Below are 25,988 nucleotides of genomic sequence, written 5' to 3' on the forward strand. Positions count from 1 at the left end.
AGAAAGAACCGAGAGTGCTGTAGGTTAATGTGAGCAACATATATTCGGTTTGTTTGCTTTAGGAGAAGAACGAATGCCTGCTAGGCTCAAATCTAGGAAAACTAAATCTTTTGTAAAGCAGCCCGCCATTAATGTGTGGCGGAACCCAAAGACTTGACTCGTTTTTGGGGCATTATTTACCCATAGGTTTATAGCCCTTTTACCTAATATTTGCACACTCGTTGCAGCGCCTGCTTTTACACATACAGTAAAATTCCCGCATCTAATTATATGTATCGCAGTGTATTCAGCTGTAGCCCAAACCGCTAGTTTCCCCCTGAACGACTTCACTGGAGCACTTTGCGGTCCCACACTCAATATGTCCGCCGGGAAGGTCTACGTTTGCTCAGTAGGAATGCGGTAGGCGGGGCTGTTACGCTCGTGTCAAACTTTGGGAATGACAGGAGTGCTGCAGGATTCGATAAGAAGGGGAAGTGTCGCCCTCGTTGGTCCTGTTTGGATTACTTTGACTTCTTTTTACGCACGGTCTTTGGATTCACCACCTCTCTAGAGATAGGACGGCCTCGGCATTCTCCTCAGCCATGTCGGAGGACCTGAGCTCCCAAACCTGGTCCATCAACAAAGATGATTATGAGCTGCACGAGGTGATTGGTAGGTGGTCCATAGCTTTGTTAGCTTTAACATATCCGTGAACCGATCAGTCTGAGGCTTGTCACGGCTAACACAGGCTCCGGCATCTTCTCACTCTGGAGCGATGATAAGTTCATCACGTTTCGGCAACTTGGCACTCCCAGCCGGGGCGGTGTTGTGATTTTGAGTCAGTGAAATGTTTCCAGCAGTGAGAGCGGTTTTAGCCCCGTCCACCGGGGATACGCCGAAGCCGTAAACGAGCGTTATAACGTTACTGTCTTGTCAGGGGGATGACTATTTGCTGGAAAAGAACCGCTTTCATTGACCAGTCGAGTATGTGAACAGCCAACGTTAGCGTAACATGTGTATATATAATATATGTATGTAACGCACTCTGGATAAAGGGCGCCGTATCTATGAAATTACAATTATTTGAACTATATATCTCGTTTAAATGTGTCCGTGTTAAGTTATATTAGACTGAACCCATCCTGCATAGTAGGTTTTTAAAGTGACATGATTATAAATAACATATTCTGTAAATGCTAAAGCATGTCAGCGACCACTGACAGAGACCTTGATACACTTAACGTATACTGTGTGTGTGTGTGTGTGTGTGTGTGTGTGTGTGTGTGTGTGTGTGTGTGTGTTCACGCCCATTCCCAATTAAAATACACTTCACTGGATATTCAAACACAAAACTTTTTTCCACAACACTAGTGTTGCTAGTGCAGAGTGCAGAGATTAGACTTCCTATCGTTTTGGGCGATTTACTGCCTTTACCTCTATAATGAATCCAGTTAGTCTAGAAGGTTTTTCTTTTTTTACAGCACAGTATAATTGCTTTGCATGGCCACATTTCCTCCAGTGTGACAGGAGGCTCGTTACACCTTTCCTGTGTTTTGCCATGTTAAGCCTCAGGGTGTCTAGAGAATGGCTTGCAGGTTGGAATGACTGCTCTTACGTTTGAGGTTCTGACTAGTTCCCCTCCATAAATACCTGACCCTGTCCTACCGTTTCTGGCTGACTTTTGTTGAGTAAGAAGGAGTGTGTACCATATAAGCAACGTATTGTCCTCTCAAATCAGTCAGTTTGTGCCTCCGGTTCACTTTACCTAAGTGGTGCGTGCTTCCTCTGCAGGGAATCTGTGTTTATAGTGGGTCCATTCTGCGGGGCCTTAATTCACCTTTTTGTATATTTTTTTAAAATACTTTACTGTAACTCATTTCGACATTCCCACTTTCTTGGAAAATCGGATCCCCGGAGCACCCTACAAGATAACACACCTGCAATTTATCATGCACACAGATAAAAGCCCCCCTTGTGTTTAGAAACCAGTTCTGTGGCTTTTACCGACGCAGTGTGCGACACAAATGGTCCGCATATAGGTTTGAAACTGGTTGGACTACGTTGTGCTTAGCGAGAAGTGATTACCAGTTGCACTCCTAAATCTGAAGGGGTCGGTCTACCTTGTATATCTTCTAAATTAGCAGAACCCTCTGTATGAGGCTGTGTTCCCAGGCTCTGCGTGAACACAAGTTAATACAAGAAAACGCGTCCTGTTTGGCTGCTTCTGTTCAAATTACACAGCTCTCTCTCTCTGTCTCTCTGCCCTCTGAGACAGCCTTTACTTCATATTCTCAACTCTACTTTAAAGGTCGAGCAGTTGTCTCTTTCAGGCGTCCTACTAGATCGGCGATTGGTTTAAAAACATACCTTTTCCCCCCTAACTCCTTATCTTTAGTTCACGATGTGGACATGTTGGAGAATAGGCTTTTACGATAAATGGACTCACTGAAGAGCTCTTGCTGTTCTTATCATGTAGACGGGGGATCGCACTAAATCAGAGTCCCTTCCTCAGGTTACCATCTCGACATAAATCACAGTAGATGATTGAACTACTCATGCGAGTAGGGGAAAACTCGTGCGATAGAAGCCTCAGTAGGGAGAAGTTTGTAACTTGAATTTGCCGAAGACATTGCTTCACGTTGGGAAGGTATACAGGTATTTTCGAGGTTGCACAACAGTCAGGGGTGGGTGGTGTTTTGGAGTGTGTATTCAGGGAGGAGGCTGCCGTTTATTATAGAAAGTTAATGTAAATAGACTTTGTAATTTAGGTTTTTCCTCTCCATCGTGACTTTCAGTGGTACTGATGTTTTAACCGCTTAAGGCGTCACTGACTCATCGCTAGTGACTGACTGTTTCAGTTCTACTTGGTTACGCAGCATTTAAGACCTGTTAACAGATACTAGAGGCTTTGCAGACCTAAAGCCACCGCGGGTCACCACTCTTAAAAGAAGCTGTTGGGGAGAAACTGTGTGATGTTTCCTGCGGCTCAGCTGGAAGGTTGGTGGTCCGAGGATGGCCCTGCATACCCAGCAGAGCTATTGTTTTGGTGACTTCCCCAGGGAAAGAGGACTTGTTATTACATGGTTTACACCCACTCATTTCACTGGACAGAAAAACACTGAAAACGACCCCACTGCTTGTTTCTCATTCTGAACTTCAGATCATTAATGTTGGCAGATGTGGACTGGGAACTTTCTGCTTCTCATGTCTGCATCCACCGGCAGCCGTGTGTCCTCCCTGTTGCTTCATTGAAGGAAAAAAAAAAAAAATGCAGAAGCTAGAAGAGCAATTGTTTTCACGTGTGACATTCGTCATTGTACCTTTTTGAATAACATGTTGAATGTCAGCCAGGTATGCAGAGGAACTGTATTAAAAGACGACTGACGTCAGGCACCAAACTGGCCTGGTTGAGGTGCTGCACACTCTGCTGGTGACATGGAAATTGCTCAAAAACGGATGTTGCCGGTGTTTCATCTTCCAGCTTTTCTTTGTGTTCAGCGGGTGGATTAGGCTCAGACCTGGGGGTGAAGTTACACTCGTAATAACAAGCCCTCACTGCAGTCAGGTTCATTGTGAAGCAAAACTAATCTCTCATGACCCATTCACAAATGGGCAAGTTATAGTATAATGCTCATGAGACTTGTTTTGAGGAAACATGCTTACAGAAAACATTGGGTGCTTATTTCAAAGATCATGATTGTTGGGTCAATCATCTTGTCCCACCCTGTCTGCAACTTGTTTTCACTACCCGGGGTAGACCTTTACATCTAGAGCTTTGACAGCTAAACGTCTTTTAGGAATGGAGGTGTTGGATTGTTGGACATGTTAAGTGCTGTTAACGAAAAGGAGTCAGTGTAAGTGTACATGGTTGGGGTTTTATTTGGCTTCCGACACAAACAATAAAATAAGAAGAGCAGGTTTTTTTTGTTTTGTTTCTAGGCTGTTTATCTTGACATGTTAACACTATGAAGAATTAAAATGGAAAGATAAGAAGTCAAACATGGCAACAACTGGAAATCAACAAACTGCCCCTCAGCTGCGTCAACACACCATATTTTCAGCTGCAGCTGGATCGTCTTCATTGGATTTCAGCTAATGTGGTAGCTTAATATATAGATTTGATTTAGCTGTCCGCTTCCAAAACAAGTCAAATCTTGCGTCTTCGCCTCTGGAAGAATGGTGGAAGTCGATTTTTTTGTTTTTTTATCTGTATTTGTAAAGAGCCGATTCCTGTTCTGGTTGTAAGCGGATCATTTATTAAGTCATTTATTTACGAAGGAGAGAAACAAACCGACTGCACGACCTGCAGCCTTTATGTCTGTGCCGGACTGTTCAGCAGGTCAGACGTTGACTTATTCAAAGCCCCGGCGCTGCTGCAGTGCTCTCGCCTCTTGTGAGAACGGCTCTTTTGTGTGCTTCCTCCTAGGGCTGGGCGATATGGCCTAAAAAAAAAATCTCCGATTTTTTTACAAAAAATCCGATTCACGATTTAAATCGATTTTTTTCCCCCAAAATTTTTTGCAGATGACAGAAGCTGTTGAAAACAATTTTCTTTTATTTTGTGATGATTTTCCCAAGTAGGTTGATAAAAATAAAGTGCAAACAAAACCTGAACATTGTAGAAAGGTGCCTGTAGTATACAAAAAGTATTTGGTCACTCTTTTGTTTGCCTGAATCATTTAAATATAAAATTAAATTAAACATAACATTAAATGGCATTAAATAGTAGCCTTCCATTGTAAACAACTGTGCAAATGTAACTTTTTACAGTAAGCTTTTCTAACTGAATACACTGATACAAACACAGCATGAAATAAAATGTATGTGACCCTTTAACATTCACATTTTCAAAAGTGCAACATCTGATCTAACATCAACATAACATATTTTGCACAGTAAATAAGTGCATGTAAACAAAATCAAGTGCATTCACAACATAACCAACAGTATTAAACAGTAGTGCATGTTTTTTCTAAATTTTTTTGCCAGGAAGACAAGCCTGTCTACTACCTCTGGCTTCAGGCATGCACAGTGGCATGTAACAATGCCCCCCCCACACACTGAAAAGCCTCTCAGAGGGGGCACTTGTAGCTGGCACAGAGAGGTATTTCTTTGCTAAAGTACTTAGCCTTGGAAAGTTAAGTTGGTGACGCTTCCACCAGTCAAGTGGATCGGTGTCTGGGTCAACCTGCTGGACCACAGGTCAGTTGTTGCGGAGTAGAATGACATCCCCTCCAGCTCCGCAGAGATCCTTTGGCGTGTACTATTGTACAGCCGAGGCAAGGCAACGTCAGAAAAATGTTTACGGCTTGGTAGCACGTACCTGGGGTCCAAAGCTTTGAGACGGTGAATAAACCCCGGCTTTTCCACGGTGTATATGGGCACCATATCTTTTGCGATATACATCGCGACTGCATCCGTGATGGCTTTCCACCGGGCACTCTTCTTCGCATGCGGAGTACAGTTGGTGAATGTCTCCAAAATGCTGGGTTGTTGTTGTGAGGTGGCGGCGGCGGCCAGCAGTGAAGCTGCTGGCCGCCATTGTTTTAGTTTGTAAACAATGCGCGCGCACTCTACTACGGGAACCGAACGGGGGGGAGGGGTGGGGGCGATTTTCTCGATTTTCAATAAAACACATCGCCTTAAAGCACACATTCGAATTAATCGATTAAATCGATTTATCGCCCAGCCCTACTTCCTCCCATTCGGGACGGAGAGGGTGGTGATGATTAGGTCTGTGAGAATGGCAGCGATGAGACGTTGTGTGGCTTATTTTACAAGATACGACTGTCTGCGTTCCCCACTGTGTGCATCATCATCACTCATCTTGGTTAAAAACCTCCCAGGCCTTGTAAAATATTTAATAATCATGTAACTGGATACAAATATTAGAGCCACAGCTACTACTCAGAATAACCTTGTGCCAAGCCAGGAAGTAGAACATATCACAGGTCTACATTACCTGCAGTTTCCAACTGGCTGGTGTTCAGTCTAATTGGCTTGTAGAGCCTTGGTGCTCCTTGACCTCCTGCAAACCCAACTATCTCCCCTTTTTTTCATCCTCCGCACACACACACACACACACACACACACACACACACACACACACACACACAGCACACACACACACACTTGTCAGCTTGTCCAGCTACCCCTGACGACTGGCTGTTTGTTTGCTTGGAGGAATTTACACTCCCGACGTGTACAGGGCAGCTGGCTCCCCGTGGTCCGGCCAAGGCTGAGCTGCCCATCACTGGCCGTCCTCCAGAAGTTTGTTTGGTATTGCTGCTGGTCGAGGTGCCGGGTGGGGGGGTGTATATATTTATACACCCCCCCTTGGATGTAGGAGAGTTGGGCAATGCCAGCCCACACATTGTCAGAGGTTTCCAGTGAGATGGCACCCACTGCAGCTGGAACTGTAGGCTTTCACACACAGTATATTCATGGGGTTAAGTACAGGAAATTACCAGGAAATTGCAATTTTATTGGTTATTTTAGAGGACAAGAGTTTGGTTAATCTCAGTCTCTGCTGTATTAAATAAGGGTATGCTGTTTTGTGCCTGAAGTTATAATTATCTTAAATAAAAACTGACAGGTCTTCAGGGACAGCTTTTCTTTTTAATTAAAATCAGAGAACTGTTTTTTTTTTTTTTTTTCTGTAATAAAACTCCTTTTTTAAAACATCCATACACAACTGGCTGGCTGAAATCTCCAAACAATGAGCACTTTGTTAATATTTGGGCATAGCGATGAAGAAGAGGGCACAGGAGGTTAGGAAAAGCTTACTGCAAGGCGGACAGACTCACCACTCACTCTTTCACGCACCGGAGCCTGTTGCCAGAGGACAATGCGCTCTCATCGTCACGTATACTCCAGAGATCTTGTGGAAACAGCCGTGTGTGTGTGTGACGTTAAATAAGAGCACTGAGGGGGCAGTGAAGTCGCCTCACACAGAGCAGGAACAACAGGCGCTCTCCTGGGAGGATATTACAAGCTTCTACTCACATTATTCAAAATAGAGATTAGCCCACTGTTGTAGGAGTTGGGATTTAATCAGATTATAATCGATGTGTTGTTTGCTTAGTACATTAGAATAGAAGTTGTGACGTAAACTAGCATGAACCTCCCACTGATTCCGTGAGCAAACTTTTAGACAAGGTGGTCAGGAAAACCTTTTCAACAGTACAATCAATCAAAGTTTATTTGAGGTATAAGGTCTGAGCTTTGGTCCTCTCTGGCGTAAACCTCCTACCGGAGCCTGCTGGGGAGTCACCGGCCCCAATCAGACCCGCTTCATCAGGCAGGATTTGGGAACGCTGATTCATAATTGATCAAAGCTGTGCCACGGAGGAAATCGGATGAACTGTCAAAGCAGAACTCTGCTTAACCTTCTTGAACTCGGGAAGATTTTAAAGTAATGCTAAAAGTTAGGTTTGTTATCCTACAGTAGCCATTATTTTTGGATGTAGACAGAGGTTAGGGAAGTGCGGGCAGCCTAAGGATGTGAATATGACCTGAAATGAATGTGCTGCATGTTGCCAAAAATTGGGTTCCACAACCGCACTAACAGTCTTTTATTTGCCTGAGATGACGATGAATCATCGTCAACCTGATAATGTGTTGTTTTCCTGTCTGTTTTAGGGAGCGGGGCCACCGCAGTGGTTCAAGCTGCCTACTGTGTACCACGCAAGGAGAAGGTGGCCATCAAACGAATCAACCTCGAGAAGTGCCAGACGAGTATGGACGAACTCCTGGTAAGAGACCCTCAACACTGCTACGTAAATGCACGGGATGGCAGCCTGCTTCATAACAAGAGACGGACTGTTTCACGTCCGAGCTACCGAACAAACATTCGGGGGGGGGGGAGTGCACCGCTAACGTCAGTGTGCACGCTAGATGCTTAATTGACTTAGCTGCTCAGCTGCAGCTCGTTAAGTGGCATGTAAACGTACCTGCAAATGTCCCTTCGGTCCGAGTTAGACGCTGGCGTTGTGGTCCTCACTCCTCAACACCACCATCAACGCGCTGTCGGCCGATGCCATGCAGGCTACACTGCGAGTTTATTTACTTTGTCGCTCGTTCCCTGTGGTGCAACACCGGCTGTCAATCAGACCCCAACACGCCCCTCCATCCGGCTTTAATTTAAATGAATTTCCTGATTTGCTTTTCCCCCCAAAGACCCTTTTTCTTTCCTTTTTTAATAATAAAAAGTGATGAAATACACATTTAAAGAACATGTTGACGGTATCTTTGATAAGGGGTGACTAAATGAGATTTCAGTTGGCCGTGGGACATTTTTGTCACCTTCTACTCTACTACTTCCTCACAGCACCAGATTTAATTTGGGGCTTTGTCTCTACGGTCTCTGCGTGTGCATGGAATTAGTTCCACCTCTGCTTTTCATTACTCGTTTTCGCCGAGCCCTCCTCCGATCATCCCCATCCCTTCAAACGCTACTCTGGTTGCTCTCTGGGAAAAAAAAGAAAGTAGTCCGCTTATTGTCAGGAAACTATTAGACCACCGTGGGACATCTTCCTGAAGGCCGTACGGGGTCTTTATAGCCTCAATGCAATCTCGTACCGCAGCGCGGCACATCATTTACCGTACGACGTGTGCTTTACGACGTGGCTGCAAGAGGTGGAAGGATTATATCGGGCTCCCCCTGCACATAGAGACGATCAGGTGCGCGAGCTTTGGAGATGGCAGGGAGTTTCTTGGGCACAATATAGAAAACTGCATGTTAGCTGTCCATTACCTTTTTGCTCCAGAGCTCCACATGCACCAGGTGTCAGGTTGTGGTCTGACACTGAGGAAAAGTGAGCTGCTGTTAGATTGGACCAGAAGTGTGATTGGTGGATTTTTGTTTTCTCCCCCAGTCCGTGGTCCTATAGCTCTCATCCAAAAGTCTGTGAATGTAGCTTGTAAGCTTATACGTGTGCATGGAAGGTCATTGCACGAGATTTCTCACTACTCGCTGGCAATACTAAACCGAGGAAGAACCCTCCCCCCCAAAGATTTCTGGAGGATGAATCAGGGGAACGCTGCTCCTGGATTCTCGGAGCAGGCGGTCACATGGAATACAGCGAGGTCGGATTTCTTGCCTGTGGTCCCCCCCCCCCCCCCCCCCCCCAATTCCACAGCCTAATGGGTACCTGGTTAAACGTCGCGGAAGCATCAAATTTAACCCAGATCTCTTTAAAAGCAGATGCCGTGAGTTTTAAAAGAAGCAGGTCTTTAATCTTGCCTGTGAAATACTTTTAACGTCAGAAGTGCAATGATCTGTCATGTCTCCTGCGTCTCCATATGCAGTGGCATGTTGTGGTTATTCCTGGCGTAGCAGTTTGATGGATAGGCTCCTTCCAGTGACTCGAGTTAGACGAGATGAGGAGGTTTGTTTCCAATTTGAGTGCGCTCGCTTGAAGTATCCTCTTGCATATTTACACACTTGTTGCAATTATTTAGCTTTAATTATTCATTGAAGCATCTTGAGTGATCCTATGTGGTATAATAGCTGATTTACAACACAGTATAAATATGATTTGCTTCTTTAAAACACCTTCTGGTGCCTGAGAATGATATTGAGTCAGTGGTAAAAATGGTTGTTCACGGTAAAGGAACTCTGAATCACGCAGAAGGAAGTGATTCAGAGGCATGTTTGTGTTCTCAGCATTAAGATCACACTTTCCTAGCTTTCCCCATCAATTGCAGATCGGCAGTAGCATTCCTCAGTAGTTTCTTGTGTGTGTGTGTGTGTGTGTGTGTGTGTGTGTGTGTGTGTGTGGCGCTGAGTAACTGACAGTGATGTAACATTGCTAATAGTGGCTTCTCTGTGTTTCTGCCATCAGTGTGATTCTGTGGCACCAGTTTGTGTCCCAGCACAGTATTCAGCTTGTGACAATAGGTCATTTATTTATTTTTTCCCTCCGTTTCAAAGCCCTCCGACACGCCGAATACTGCACAGATTGGGCCTAAGGCAGAAAAACAAATAGTTATGGCCTGGTCTATTTCCTGGAGACAATGTGTATAAACCCACTGAAGGAGTTTAAGGTTTAGATCTTAGATTTCTGCCGGGTGTCAATGTTTAATTTATAAACCCACAACAAGATAGAACAGTTACGTTTCAGTTCTAGTTACTAAATAAACAACAGTGACATCACTCATGTCACAATGAACGTCCTGTTTTACTTTTTACTTCTTTATTTTTGCACAAACAGGAATTTGACGTGACATGCTGGAGAGATGTCGGTGAAAGGTGACTGACTCTATAAGACTTGAGTCTCGCCCTCAAAAGACTTGAAACATTCATTCATTCATCATTACATCATCCTCCAGTATCGTATCGTACTGTCTGCCAGCAGATAAAGCAGTGATGACAGCTCAGACGCCTGCATGCTTTGAATTCCTTGGATGTAGTTATGAGGTGTTCTAAGCGGACCGAATGTGATGCCGAGGATGACTGAGCGCTCAGTCCAACCACATTTGATTAAAACCTCTCTGAATGCCTTGTGTTTTAGGGTGAGGTCATTGCAACAACCCACAACCAGACACAACGTGATTCCCTGTTTCTGTTCATAGTTATAATTGATGATAATTCCATATTTTATGGTTCAAAGGAATCACTTTTGGCTCTTGAATCCTGTAATTGGCCCTTGTTATTATATTTGGCAATAACAGACTTAAGGCTGTTTAACACATATTTCCTAGTACATCACTGGGATAACCTTTTTAAGGCGCCTCAAGCTATTCTCGCTCTTCACACATGGCACTGCATTCAGGAACGTTTCCGGCTGATTGGTTCGCTCGCGCCACGATAGGAGGGTCTCCCATCAGGCGGACGTAACCCATTCGTCCACGACACGGGCGCACCGGCATTCTCCCGGAACTGTTCTAGTGTCTTGAGGTAGGAAAGAGACTATAGCTAGATGTAGATACCCTAGATTTCTAGAAGTCTTCACTAACGAGACAATAGGCTGTAAGAAATAGAGAGCGGCGGTGGAGCGTGTCCTTGTTGTAGCTGACGGTTTCCTTGACTGGTTGGATGAGCTTCATCTCATGATAATGATCACCATACAACACAACTGATGTTCAGACTAAGTATTTTAGCCATGTGCTCCACATGCCATGCAGTGGCCAATAGAAAGTGAATGCTATTACTCATGCAGGGGACACGTTACAGTACATGTGCATGAGGTACCTCTACATAGACGGTGACATCAAGATCTTGCAGATCATGAAGAGATCTAAAATGTCTACAAACATTTTCTACAAACAAAATTCCCTCAAACTTAAAGCTCACACAGATGGAAGTAATATGACTGGCTTTGAGCGGTCTTTGACGCAGGATCGGTGTTCAGTGATCTAAGACAAAGAGCCTCTCGCATTCTGCTGGCAAAAAAGATGTGAAAACGTGCCAACTGCCAGAGCACGATACCCTCCCTGTTATCCCATTGTTTGTCTCCAAGTTAGCATCCAACAGGCTATATCATTATTGTTCTCTCTCAGCCTGTAGTCTCCAGAGAACGAGCGATAAGGGAAGACGACCCGCAGAGCTCGCCGTCTGGCCCGGCAGACTGGAAGTTATTCGACTGCTTCATAATCAAAAAAAACGCTGAAGTTTGGGAGCAGAGTGGCGCGTTGGCTCACCTGTTGTTGCTGTTGTTGTCCACCGTTTCCCCTCCACTAGTGTGTGTATGACTCCCTGCAGAGGCGTTCTGCTGCACACTGTCTAAGCTGAGCTTTAATGCTGATGATGATGACCCACAAGCATCTATTGATTGATTGCCCTTTTTAACAAAAAAGCACAAAAAAAATTCTTGTGCGAGTCAAATGAGAATAGTTACTTGGCACCATCTGTCTTGGATGAAAACATAAAAGTAAAGTTTGTTGTGCGTTTCATGGGTCATTTCGCTGTAAAAATTTTGTTGTTTTGCTTGCTGCTTCAGGTTTAGAACTAATAATAAAGGACATTAATAAAAAGGCACCGGCTCTGATGTAAAACTTGAATCCATTTCCACCAAATGATGATGTGATAAAGTGTCAGATGACAGCACTTCTATTGGGTCAGTGGCAAATAACAAGTCTGTCATTAGATCATCTGAAGGGTTTGTAAGTGTCTCATATTCTTGTTTTTTTCCCTCTTACAGAAAGAGATTCAAGCCATGAGCCAGTGCCACCACCCCAACATCGTGTCGTACTACACCTCGTTCGTGGTGAAGGACGAGCTGTGGCTGGTCATGAAGCTGCTCAGTGGCGGTAAGTGCGTATGTCTTCCGAGGCTTTGTTCCGCTTTGATCGTCTTGAGACAGGGTTCAGCAGGAAGAGCGGGGCTACTTACTGCCAGTGATGATAGCGTGTGATTGTAGGGAATGTGACGGCGCTGATCTTCATTGTGTGCCGTGTGCGCTGCGGCTCTTTCCGGGCTTTTCCGAGCTCCTGCAACTGTTACTGAGTTAACGGTTGCAGGAGCTAATGACAGGGCAGAGCTAATAACAGCCCGCAGGCCGGTATCGTGGCACTCTTGTGGCAGCGCTGCAATTAACTAGCGAGAGGAGCGTGAAGAGGAGGCCACAGTGTAGAAAAATACACTGTGCCCGCCAAGCCACACTTGAGCAGAAGGGCCAGCCTCACAGCAGGTGCTGACACCACTTAAGATGGCCTCTCTGGTTCCCCTTATCCTAGTTAAACAGAGGCCCTTGATGTTGAATTTTATTGTGCGGCGTAATTAAACGATGGCCTTGGCGACGTCTGCCGTGGAGACTGACCTTAAATGAGGTCGGGCGGAGCGTACCAGCCCAGAGGAAGGCCAACCGCTGTCTGCAAACTCGGGCTCTTGTGTCTTCTGCTGTTTAAAAGACAGTTAACAGCTCGACGGTTGATCTGACGAAGCCCCGACATGTTTTTATACCAGCAGTGTTTGTGTGTGAAGTGCTATATGAAGAAGCAGAGTACATTCCCACAGTGCAGTACTCATTGCTGGGAGAATAGAGAGAAGAACGTTGTTAGACTTCACATTACTAGAACACATTGGTTGAGCAATATTTCCACATTTGCTTCAGATGCATTGAGAGCTTAAACTTTGACAGCATAATCGCGAAACATTCTGCATTTCTAACTCGGCCGCAACACAACATATCCTGATGGTATGCAACTCTTGCCTTACCATTTCTCTGCCGTTGATCGGTATGCCACTGCTGCTTCTATTGGCACTTATACAAGTTATGTCACTCATGCTGCACTGGCAGATACCAGCATGATACTTGTACCACAGGGCCTTTAGCAGTTGCCAGGTGGGGAAGGGTACGCTTGAAACGGTCTGTCTCGGTCCGCTTTTGTGGTTTGAAAGCAAGCGAACCAACTCGATTTCATGATGGCAGATACGTGATTTTTGCATAATTTCAAGCTAAGCTACCAGGAGATCGATCTGCTGGGAAATCTATTCAGGAAGCAATCTCATAATTGATCTGTGTAAGGCCACGTTTATAACTTATTCATGCAAATCAACACGTGTGAACGTCAGCGTGGTATTTCCCCTGGTTACCAGGTCATTATTTAAACCGCTGTGCTTGTATCTGACTCTGTGTACTTTGTCGGTTCATGTCCAAGTGTGTGACAGCGATCCCACAGTAACACGCCTCGAATCATTACTGCTCAATTAGGTTTTGTCATGTCTCTACTTGTCCGTCATTATTCATAACATGCTGTTTATTTGTAGTCTAATACTACGATGACAAGTTATTTTCTCATGAGCTCTTCGTAGAGCATAAATATACACATAAAGAGCATAAACCTCCTCTCATCACTGGATTTTGATTTCCCCACGTGGGTCCTGATGAACTGTCCAATCAACGAGTCTCCTCTCAGTCTGTATAACTAGATTGCAATGCCTCTTAGGCATGTATATCCCGTGTACTATTTCAGACTTTATGTTGTAGCAGAGGCAGAGCCCTAAAAAGCCTAATCTTCAGTCAAGACTTCCATCGTCTCCAACACGTTCGTTCAAGGCCGAACCTGTGGAGCTGACTTCAGTGGCGGTAGACGGTAGGCGCAGGGCTCTTCAGGAATTTCCTGTTCTGGATGTGATGTGAGCAACTGTTTCTGTAGAGCCGTCACTGACAGCGAGACATCCACTGAAACCCACCGGGACAGAATGTGAGTCATGCCAAAGCGAGCGGTGGAATGTGTTCCCAAGAGATTAACGAGCAGCCGTCATCGACCGACTCCGCTGCTGCCGAGCGCAGTCCAACGCCCCTCGGACTGGAATCCGGCTGAAGGCAGATTGTTATTGACTCTTTCAATTTAGCATATTGAAAATACTTTGGAGGCCAGTCGATCATGATGTGGCCCTCAGCTTTTTCCCAGCATGCTGAGAAAGAGCTGTACTGGTGACTCCAGGTCCGTAGAGTTAAGAGAATGAAATTCTAACATGCTAAATGACCTTTTCTTTTTTGGGCTTATTATCCCATCGGAACTTATCTAACTTGTTAAATGTTTTTATGGAGGAATCTTTCACTCAATCCTTTCTTCTACACCTTGCTCCGCCATCCGTCTCCCCCTCCAACTTTGCTTGGCATTCCCCGTTTGCCTTTAGCACAATTGGCACCGGCTCTCATCTCCTTCGTCCACTCCCCCCTCCTCCCCCCTGCCCCCTTTTACTCTCTCATCCTCAGTCTTGAACCCGCTGCTCTGACCAGGAGAACAAAAAGACTACAAAGGCAACGTTGCTGGATGAAGTAGAGTTAAATTCATGGTTTTTACACCTTTACCATTTTTGTTTTTATAATCCTGAGAAGGAGAGCGATTTGACTAATCTAGCATGTAAGCGAAATGCGGATTTGGTATTTCCCCCGAGCCTTTGCATGCGCTCCAGTGCACTGTGAAGACTTGAGTTATCACCTGTGATTTCTTTAAACTCTTCCTCCGGGGCCTTTCGACAGGCACCGTTTCAAACCAGGCCAACCGGTGTCATTTGTCTTGGACGTCGAAGTCTTTCCCATGCAAAATGAACCTTTTTGGACTGTTAACCTGTCAGTCAGTGTCAGCATGTTGAAACCACCTAACGAGGCATGAAGAGTTCAATCAAAAGGAATTTGAAAGAGGCTGACAAGGCTGTCATTTAGTGATTCCCCCCCAAAGCCTGCATCATGCTGTGTGTTTGCACTTAGAAATGTTCTCCCCACAGTGCCAGCTCGGCTTCAAGGAGGAACAGGAACTATTCACTAATTGTTTGGCTTTATCTTTGTCAACCTTTTCTTATTCTCCTAAAGGAAAAGTTTGACATTTTGGTAGGGCTGGGCGATATGGCCTAAAAAAAAAATCTCCGATTTTTTTTACAAAAAATCCGATTCACGATTTAAATCGATTTTTTTCCCCAAAAATTTTTTGCAGATGACAGAAGCTGTTGAAAACAATTTTTTCTTTTATTTTGTGATGATTTTCCCAAGTAGGTTGATAAAAATAAAGTGCAAACAAAACCTGAACATTGTAGAAAGGTGCCTGTAGTATACAAAAAGTATTTGGTCACTCTTTTGTTTGCCTGAATCATTTAAATATAAAATTAAATTAAACATAACATTAAATGGCATTAAATAGTAGCCTTCCATTGTAAACAACTGTGCAAATGTAACTTTTTACAGTAAGCTTTTCTAACTGAATACACTGATACAAACACAGCATGAAATAAAATGTATGTGACCCTTTAACATTCACATTTTCAAAAGTGCAACATCTGATCTAACATCAACATAACATATTTTGCACAGTAAATAAGTGCATGTAAACAAAATCAAGTGCATTCACAACATAACCAACAGTATTAAACAGTAGTGCATGTTTTTTCTAAATATTTTTTGCCAGGAAGACAAGCCTGTCTACTACCTCTGGCTTCAGGCATGCACGGTGGCATGTAACAATGCCCCCCCACACACTGAAAAGCCTCTCAGAGGGGGCACTTGTAGCTGGCACAGAGAGGTATTTCTTTGCTAAAGTACTTAGCCTTGGAAAGTTAAGTTGGTGACGCTTCCACCAGTCAAGTGGATCGGTGTCTGGGTCAACCTGCTGGACCACAGGTCAGTTGTTGCGGAGTAGAATGACATCCCCTCCAGCTCCGCAGAGATCCTTTGGCGTGTACTATTGTACAGCCGAGGCAAGGCAACGTCAGAAAAATGTTTACGGCTTGGTAGCACGTACCTGGGGTCCAAAGCTTTGAGACGGTGAATAAACCCCGGCTTTTCCACGGTGTATATGGGCACCATATCTTTTGCGATATACATCGCGACTGCATCCGTGATGGCTTTCCACCGTGTGGAAAGCAGTGAAGCTGCTGGCCGCCATTGTTTTAGTTTGTAAACAATGCGCGCGCACTCTACTACGGGAAAAAGGGGTGGGGGCGATTTTCTCGATTTTCAATAAAACACATCGCCTTAAAGCACACATTCGAATTAATCGATTAAATCGATTTATCGCCCAGCCCTACATTTTGGGGATATTTGCTTTCTTGCCCGGAGTTGGATGAGAAGATCGATACCACTCTCCGCACAGACATCGTTATCGATCGTCCCATCTAACTCTGTGCAAGAAAGCAAATAAATGTGTCTAACTATTCGTTTAAAGGAGTTTCGGAGCGAGGCGTTAACGTCTCATGTCCGGATGAGTGAGCAAGGATGAGCTTCTTCGTTACTTGCCAATCGAACCTTAATTAGTTGGCTGATAGATAGATAGATAGGCAAGGCAAGTTTATTTGTATAGCACATTTCAACAACAAGGTAATTCAAAGTGCTTCACATAAAACCATTAAAAGCATCAAAAAGATAGATAGACTTTATTTCAGACTCGGGGTCCATACAGACAGATACATAAAAAGACAGACACAAACAATAAAAGCACATAGGCCTAGCAATGCCTTACAAAGACAGCTGTACCAATGTCGCCACAGCTGGGACTGGTAGCGTGTGGTGCTAAACCTTATGTTGGTTAAAACAAGTATGATCCCATTTACAGTCATTCAGTCGACAGATGAATTTGTACATGAGATTTCTTAAAACAGTTTGGAAAGTATTGACTCGTGCAGCCACAAACATTTCACTGGCACTACTCCATCTCGGTCTCTTTAAAAGTATTCTCATGGCGTCATTGTACGCGACTTGAAGTCTCTGTAGACTCTTTTTTTTTTGTAGTTTGACCACAAGTGTGCAGTGTAGAGTGGAGTACAATATGCTCTGAACAGAGACATCTTCACTCCATCTGTACACAGACCAAACTTGCGTGAGAGACTGTTTGCTTGTGCAGACATCATACCACATTGCCTGGAAATGTCGTTATCATCAGACATGTGTTCTGTTAAAAAATGACCAAGATATTTGACTTCACTACAGACACCAAGATTATTGTCAGACAATTTGAAGTCAGGGAAGTTTAGACATTTGTCCTCTTTAGTTCTACAGGTCAGGATAGCACTCTTACTGGCGTTGTATTTGATGTCATGTTCCACACCGTACACAGTACATATAGTGAGGAGCTGCTGAAGACCAGCGCTAGAGGGACTAAAGATCACCAGATCATCTGCAGACATGATGTGATTAACCAGAGTATTTCCAATCATGCACCCAGTATTACAGGCTTTCAGTTGCTTGGACAGATCATCAATATACAGATTAAACAGAACTTGTCTGACACCATTGCTAACCCCAAATGGGGCTGACACACTTTTACCCCATTTTACTCTCATACTCTGGTGCGCATACCAGTTAGCCAGAATTCTCACTGTGTATGTGGGGACACCTCTTTGGCTCAGTTTAAAAAATAATTTACTATGATTAACACGATCAAAAGCTTTGGAGGCATCAATAAAACACATGAGAACTGATGAGTTTTGACCTCTGTATTTGTTTACAATTTCCTTTAAGGCACATATACACAAGTCAGTGCATATTTAAGGTGTTCAGCAGTAATATGGTCTAAACCACTTAAGGCTGTTTGACGCGGCTTGTTACCAGACTCAATGCTGTCTGCTCTCTTAGTGCCAGTCATCAAAAACAAAGCTGGTAAAGTATGTAGCCTAGAGAATTACAGGCCCATTTGCCTTCAGACAGTTTATTGATAGCTTGGTGCACCTCATATGATGTAATTGCCATTGACTCATGACTCTCAGCACTGTCCACGCTATACAAATCACTTTTGATGCAGTTCAATAAGGTGCTATAATGCTGTCGCCATAACTCAGCAATGTTGTCTGTTCCTGAAATTCCATCTGTAGTGCATGGTAAAGATGTTCTACAGTTAAGAGCTCTCACTTCTTTCCAAAAATCAACTACGTAGGACTAATAGGACTACATCTCCCCTCCCGTTTGGATGTGACTCTATTCACTTACCCAGATTTTCTCCATTATCACCTGTCACTTCCTCTCCCCCCTCCCGCCATTTCAGACAAGGAGATGAGCATCAGAAGCATTGGGAGAGGAGGGGAAGCGTGTGTGGACAACAGGGGAGAAAAAAAACAAACAAACAAAAACGTCATACAAGGCTGCCTTTTGTCAATAAGCTTCAAAGAGCTGTCACATCAGAGCCGCGAACCTGCACTCTCCTTGCACTCACTCATTTATACGCTATCGCACACACACACACACACACACACATCAAGGCTGCTTTTCCCGCGCTGCCGAATCACATTTTGCTGCCGTGCACCGTCACTGCACGAAGAACCCGTTGAACCCACCGTCTCTCTCTCCCCTCCCTCCCTCTACTCTCTCTCTGCCAAGACTCTCTGCAGTATCGCTGTCTCCTCTCAGGTGGGCCGTCATCGCCGGCTCCTCTGGAGCAACGCAGAGCTCGCCTGAGTGCTGCAGGCGCGAACATCCTGAAGTGATCGAACAAATAGATATCTCCGCGCTCCCAGCCGGGCACTGTTGCCAAAACACAATCGCTGTAGACCTGGGACTGTACCGTGGACAGTCTTTCAGGAACCTTGAAAAAGGCCGTGTCTATCATTTGGTCGTTTTGTGTTTTTTGTTTTTTTTGTATCACTGCAGCACAATACAGCTTGTCAGACAAGTGCTATTGTTTCTGCTTCTCTGCTTTGTCCCCATTCAACCAGTGTCACCCAGTTTTCTGTCCTACCGAATGCAAATGCCCGCAACCTCTTTTCAAAGAGATGTTCTTTCTTCTGTGAAAAGAACTGACTGCAGTCTGACTTTTCATCCTGAGGCGCTCTGTGGGCGACATGGTGACCTGCCAGGTCAGGGAGCAGAGCCACACTGGTCCTCCGTTCAGCCCGGGCAACCGAAAGACAAAGCAACAGTTGAACTTGTGACCTCGAGTGTTAACAATCAACACTTTTTTTTTTTTTTTTCTTGCATGCAGCGATCTGGCTCCAACTCCGAAAGGCATTAAAGGCGCATGCGCCCTGAGAGAGAATTCAATTACAGCCGGACTGTAGCGACGTTGTCACCGAGAGTCAAATCCTAGAGCCGCTCTAAAGGCAGAGTAACGACACGACTGCGACGGCAGCCGTGCTTATTTTAACTGGGCGCGTTTGTTTTCATTACCAGCCGTGCGCTCAACATCCAAATTAAACTCATTTGGATGGAAAACCTCCAACTAAATTCCCGTCAGCCGACATGGACAATTTAATTCAAAGTCAATGGACCAAGTCCAAAAAAGTCCAATAAATCCAAGTTTCTGTTTGGTCACTGAGATAGTCATTCATGTATTGTGTATTTGTAGATACTGACTTGTACTTTTTAACTGTGGAGTTACCCTTTAAAGAATGCACGGTGACGGTTGTTCTGATTTCTCTCTCTCTCCGCCATTTATTGTTTTGCCATTTTTCCTTCAATAAAATCCACCTTACTGGAACTTAGTGTAAAGGTCTCTGTGTATCCGCAATCTAATTTATCCAAACAATATAATATTATACACAAATCATCTCGACTGAATGTCTGCCAATCCATCAGGAAGTATGTGTTTTCATAAGTAAGTGAGGCTTAACAGATGATGGCGGCTAAGCCGAGGTGACTTTCTCATTGATCATCAGTTAGAACCGCTAACAACTTATTTACCCAGTCATTTCTGAAGACAGTTCTCTCTGAGAAGCATGCCTTTTTGTAATTCATCAACCGCTGTGCTGTGTTTTTTTTTTATTTATTTTTTTATATCCAGGCTCTGTGCTGGACGTGATCAAGCATATCATCTCACGAGGGGAACACAAGACGGGCGTCCTGGATGAGCCCAGCATCGCCACGGTGTTGAAAGATGTGCTGGAAGGCCTCGAGTATCTCCACAAGAACGGACAGATCCACAGGTAACGGGACTCATGGCCCGGCACGCTGGTACTGTAATAAAAATGACCCGAGACTTTCTATTACCACTAAGCTCCAAAGGCTTTATCGGACCTCACCTTGAGGGTGTATGAAGCTGAAACTGTCTCTTCTCTGTTGCTCCCCTAAAAGGTGTCGTACTAATATTATGTCCTCCACCTCGACTACATAGGACATGATGTTATTATAGTAGAGTCTGTGTTCATTTGTGTTTGTGTGAAAGCAATGTTTTAATTGGGCCTTACGATGCCGTACACATATAAAAAAATGATCCCAGTCACTTAATGCTAATTAATGCTTTATATGTTGAGCACAGAGGCTCCCACTAAGAACAGATTGCTGTTCATGAGATGCATTTAGTGGCAGCGTATTAATGTGGAACTACCATAATTAAATGTTTTTCAGATTCAGGATTTTATAGTAATATTTCATCTTAATTACGACATGTGGAGACATCGTTGCGTTTACACTCTCCTAATGCCGACTCTCATGGGTTCATGAATGCTCTTCTTGACATAACTGTTTTTATATATTACGGTGACTAATTGTATCATTTTCTGCCCTATATCATCATGCAGTATCTATTGCTTTCACACTCTTTCCATGTTTCTGTGATCTTGTCACATATTCCCTCTGTCTTAGTCGAAAAAAGTAAGTAAAATATCTGGCAACGTATGCAAATAAATTCATGGCCTTTAGAGCGTGGTTTATTGCAAAGGTAGGTTCATGGAAATGATTGGTGTTCTGATGACTGTACCATGGAAGTGGTATTCAAAGACAGCCACTCTTGCTGCTAAAGGTCAGGGTTGTTACTGGGCTCTGTACTGACGTGAGGCAGTACAGAGCCAACGGGAGCCAACGGGACTGCGACAAGTGTTCCAGAAGAAGAAGAAGAAGCAGTATTGATGCGTGTATGACTTTCCACGAACGTACGGTTATGAATGAAAAAACTCCAACTCACTTTCTATCTTTACTTTTCATATTAAAGCTGTAATAATGCTACAAAACCTTCAGTGTTTTTAATGAAACGACAACTTTAAGTTGCTGCAAGAGCTCTGTAAGTAGAGCATGACTTCCATGCTGATATAAGAGGTACAGTATGAATATGGAATGTGTGACTGGCAGATTTGCGTGCCACAGGAAATGAAATCTCTCTTCTAAGCCAGTTCAAGACCTGGCTAAGTCCCCCGCACTCGAGCTGTTACAATGAACCCAGTCGACACGCCGGCTGTATTTAATATTCATTACTCACTTTTTCAGAGTCTCGTTTTCCTCTCCCCGCTGGCACACACACACACATAGCCGGGACAGACTACATGTGTAAATAATGCATTGCTTTTCGGCTTGGTTAAGTGCTCGGCAGCTTTCAGACGAGCGTACCGACAGAGAGGCGTGATTGAGGACTTTGACCATGAGGGATGTGTAGATGAGGAGGCAGCTCATTAACATCTTAATGAGAAAACGGCTGCATCCTTTACAATCGATGGGTAGAGATGTGTGGAATTACTCTGTTTAAATTACTCTGTTGATTAAAAGGAAAATCCAGCGCGGTATGCCTCTGCTGCAGCATTTAAGTATCTACTTCCAGCATAATGTGACGGGGTTATCGGTCATTGCCAGAGAGGCGGAAATGTTTTTCCCGGGTAAAAACCTTCCTTCAACTCTGTGCGTCGTAGGAGACATAAGAGCATCATTAATAGATTATTCATTTATCACTTCTGTCCCCTGAGGTACGCCACAGCACTGAAAATCAGTGACGTGCTGAGAGTGGAGAAGCTGCGGTCAGTTGAGCGGCCGTGCGTGGTCCTCCTGTGTAAGCCGGATCATATGAGTCAGAGCCCCAGGGGTGATGGAGAGAGTCAAGGGGGAGGGAGAAAGAGAGAGAGTGTCACATGATATGGTCCATCCAGTCCAAGGCAGCAGAAAAAGCAATTAGAGTCTCGCGGGCCGGGCTGTAGCCTCGACCAGACATTTACCACAAGACGGCGAACTGCTCCACCTCCACATTCACAGCAGCTCGGAGAGTCGCTGATTCAAAGGTGACACTGGTCCTCTAACTCGAGCAGCAGGTAGACACCATAACATCTTAGAAAATCTGCCTGCTTTGTGGGGAGCTCTTCACCGCACTCGTCTCTGAAACCTCACAAGTCTTCTGAGGGTACATGGGGGAGGGCTCTGCTGGCAAATTGCTCGGCGTGTAGTTTAGTAATGGCTGTGGTTATGGCGCCTCCGGGAGCGTCTGGCATCGTCTCTTGCTATGGATTAAAACGGAAAATTGACAAAATAAAAAATTGATTTGGAAAAATAGATGAGAATGAAATTCAGCAGTTTTGGAAAAAAAAGCAATTAAAATAGCAGGAGCAAAGGCAACATGATTTTTGTGGTCAAAGGGGGCACGGTTAAGAGGGGAGGTATTTCGTCTCACGGGGACAGAGCGTCTTGTTTTATTTATTTATTTATTAAAAAAAAATTTTACGGCCCTGTTAGGGGCACTGGGAGCCCGGCACCAGGATGTGATGTCACAGGAGGTGATCTGCCGGAGCTGCAAGGTGCGGGAGCTGCCAGATGAGAAAGATCAATCTTCCTGACAGTTTCATGCCGTAGCTGTTCCCACCTGGCTACTGCCCAGCTGTCATTTCAGCAGGTCATGAATATAAGGAGACCACACGTTCATTTTTCCATATTCTTTGATGCCATAATACCTTATTTTAGTGTCTGGATTCATTTTTGATGAGCTTTAATGTCATTTAACGAGCAGACATAAGCATAAAATGTCAGTTATTCAGGCTTAACCACCCCCCCCCCCCTCCCGAGTTAGGCTTCACTTTTTTCCTCTCCGCGACAGTATTTCTTTGAACTTGCATGGTGCATTGTGTCACCACCACCTCCTCCTCTTCCTCTCCTGTGAATGTTAATGACTGTCTGCGCTCTGCAGCCTATTTTCTCAGAGCGTTGCAGTCTGCTGCAGAGAGCCGAAGCCTTCATGGTTCTTTAAAGACCCAATCAGATCGCCTTGATCACTCCTTTCCTGAGAGACGACACACAAAGCGGCATCATTCACAGAGTGACTTGTTGTTTCTTAGGTTAGTTTTAACTTGTGAATTTCAACAAGCTGATTATGTCGTAGAGACATACAGGAAATAACTCTTGACGACACAATGGGGGTAAAATAGTTCTGTTTAATGGCTTGAAGCTCTTGATTCACATAAAACTCTTTGAGCTCAAAAAGTCACTCACTAAGTCATTAATTTAACAACTTCAACATCTGTCTTCTGATGACTTTCATCTGGTTCTTCCAGGAGGTCCCCGTTTGTGGTTTTGTGTGAAATATCTTTACAGCTGTTGGATTTATGGCCACAACCTTAAATAACAACCCTTAATCTTGGTAGGTATTTGACTTTCACTGTCAAAAAAATCTACTTTCTGACATGTATCCTGCAGTATCCTGCAGCTAGTCTTTGGACAAATGTAGAAAGTGAGATGATGAGTTGGCAGATCTTGTGACGTGGTCAATTGGCTTGGACTGAACCCAGAATAGCTCATTAAAATACAGCCCATTATTAGCCCAGGCTAAATCACAAGACATGACTGGACCCACTGAGAGGGGACGGAGGGTTGTGTAAACCAGGAAAAGGTATTTTGGGATACTCTCAAATTTGTCTTCCAACTCAGGTGGTGAACTCTGCACCTCTAAATCCTTAAAAAGCCAACTTCTCAAATTACCCGACGTAAATCACCCTCGTAAGAACCAACACCCAAAGTGGAGCGTGAGCTTGTTAATTTAAGCAGAAGTGGGGAGAGCAAGAAACTGGAAGATACTGTGACCTGATATGACCCCGCTGTTATGTCGGGGCAGCAAAGGGACAAAGACAGAGGGCCGCGGAGCACAGACGTCTGCACCCCCAGTAGACATTTTACTACTTTCAAAGGCCACTAGCAAAGGCCGTCATGTCCGTTTCTTTCGTCCACCCCGGTGTGACAGTTACATAATAGAGCTTGTTCAGACAGACGGGCACATCAGAACCCAGACAGCTCTTTCTGCCTCAGCCGATTACTAAAACACCTCTCAAGGCATTGATACAGTCAACTAAAACCCTGTAGTATCCCAATCTGCTTCTGGGTAGTTTCATCATCCCCGCAGCGGGGATATCAGTGTTTTCGTTTCAGCCAATGGTCCTAATATGTCACATATGCTGCATTCCTGCCTCCGTGGCTCACTGTTTGCCACTCCCTGTCGCTACAAGAGCTGTTGTATTTCACTGGAGCAAAAGAGGCCTCTAGTCTACTCTCAAGTATTCAGCAACAAAGATCTGAACTACGACCTGCAAACTCTTGAGCACAGTGTGTGTCTTGAGTGGTTCAGGAGCCCAGGTCATTTATTTCATAGGGGAAGTTCCAGCATGCATTTAAAAAACAAAAAAAGCTTGCTTCAGCAGCATTCTTGTCTTAGTGGCACAATAATCTTTATCTTTCCAATTCTTACACCAGCGCCCCCATCTGGTAGCAATGTAGACCGCATCTCTTTTTGAATCATTTGTCTGTCTTGTCAGTACAGATTTAACATCTGTCTCGGGGTGATTTATGCACATCTGTCAGCAGTTGTTGAAGGTGGTGTGATGGCCGACGGTGTTCTGGGGTTGTACCACTCTGGCTATTCTCTTTTTAATATGTACGTTCACTCCGCGTGGACAGCAGAAGGAGCCGGCTGTGACACTGTTGCCATCCTTACTTTTTTTTAATTTCTCTGCCTTTCACTTGACCCTTCGACTTTATCTCTGAAAGTATGTTGCTATGACAACTGGCTGTCTGGCTGGTGACGGACGGACGGACTCCTCTAATCACCACCAGGGGAGGCTGAACAGGGATGAACAAATGAACTGTGTGTGTGTGTGTTGCCAATAAAGTGTAAGAAATAGAAACCCTGATTGGCGGAGTGCATGTTTTAAAGCCTGTTCGTTAGATCAAGATGTTTATCGCTCTGCTTTTCTATTGTAAATGTTCTTGTCTTGTCTTTCACAGAGATCTGAAGGCTGGAAACATTCTCCTCGGGGACGACGGTTCAGTGCAAATTGCAGGTATTTAACCATGAGGCACCTCGGCGCCTGTCTAGTGACCCAGAGGTGTGAAGAAACCTCATTCACCCCCATTAGATCCAGTGTGTTAAAGCACAGGAGGCTTACTCAGTGGAGGGCAATTAACCCCTTGACAATACCTCACTGCTGTGGGTCCTTTGTGTGTGTGTTCGTCTCATTTTATTTCCTCTCTCTCCCCTCCCTTCAGACTTTGGCGTCAGTGCCTTTCTAGCCACAGGAGGTGACATGACTCGAAATAAAGTGCGCAAGACGTTTGTGGGAACGCCGTGCTGGATGGCCCCGGAGGTCATGGAGCAGGTTCGTCATCTTTAGACCGGAGCAACAGAAAACTCCCAATCAGATCCAATTTTGTCTTAGCGGGCGAGAAACGGACATTATTAATTGGTGGCAATGAAGTTTTTTTGTTTTTTTTTGACCATATATTAGCATCTCTCCTATGATTAAGCACTCAGCGACAACACAATAAGACACCTGCGCCCGATTACTTATGACTTTAAATTCTGAAAATTAGCACATTTCCATCCTAAGAACAGTCTGGCCTCCGATAGTGAATAAAAGTCTTCCATGAACACAGTGTATGTTTGCGATATTTGAAATCCAAAGATGA

At 44.5% G+C, this 25,988-nt stretch overlaps 1 protein-coding gene across 2 annotated transcripts in view; it reads left to right on the forward strand.

The window, feature by feature from the left end:
• The first annotated feature begins 472 nt into the window (after positions 1-472).
• Positions 473-25,988, forward strand: part of oxsr1b (oxidative stress responsive kinase 1b) — a 34,341-nt gene continuing 8,825 nt past the window's right edge. For both annotated transcript variants that reach the window (XM_079292083.1, XM_079292084.1), the window contains exons 1-6: positions 473-651; positions 7,621-7,733; positions 12,123-12,231; positions 20,131-20,272; positions 25,308-25,363; positions 25,569-25,678. In XM_079292083.1, coding sequence (XP_079148209.1) covers positions 582-651; positions 7,621-7,733; positions 12,123-12,231; positions 20,131-20,272; positions 25,308-25,363; positions 25,569-25,678 — 600 coding nt within the window. In that variant the 5' untranslated portion in view covers positions 473-581. The remainder of the gene's footprint in view (positions 652-7,620; positions 7,734-12,122; positions 12,232-20,130; positions 20,273-25,307; positions 25,364-25,568; positions 25,679-25,988) is intronic.

Source organism: Melanostigma gelatinosum, assembly GCF_949748355.1.
Source record: "Melanostigma gelatinosum genome assembly, chromosome: 20".
Taxonomy (NCBI): Eukaryota; Metazoa; Chordata; class Actinopteri; order Perciformes; family Zoarcidae; genus Melanostigma; species Melanostigma gelatinosum.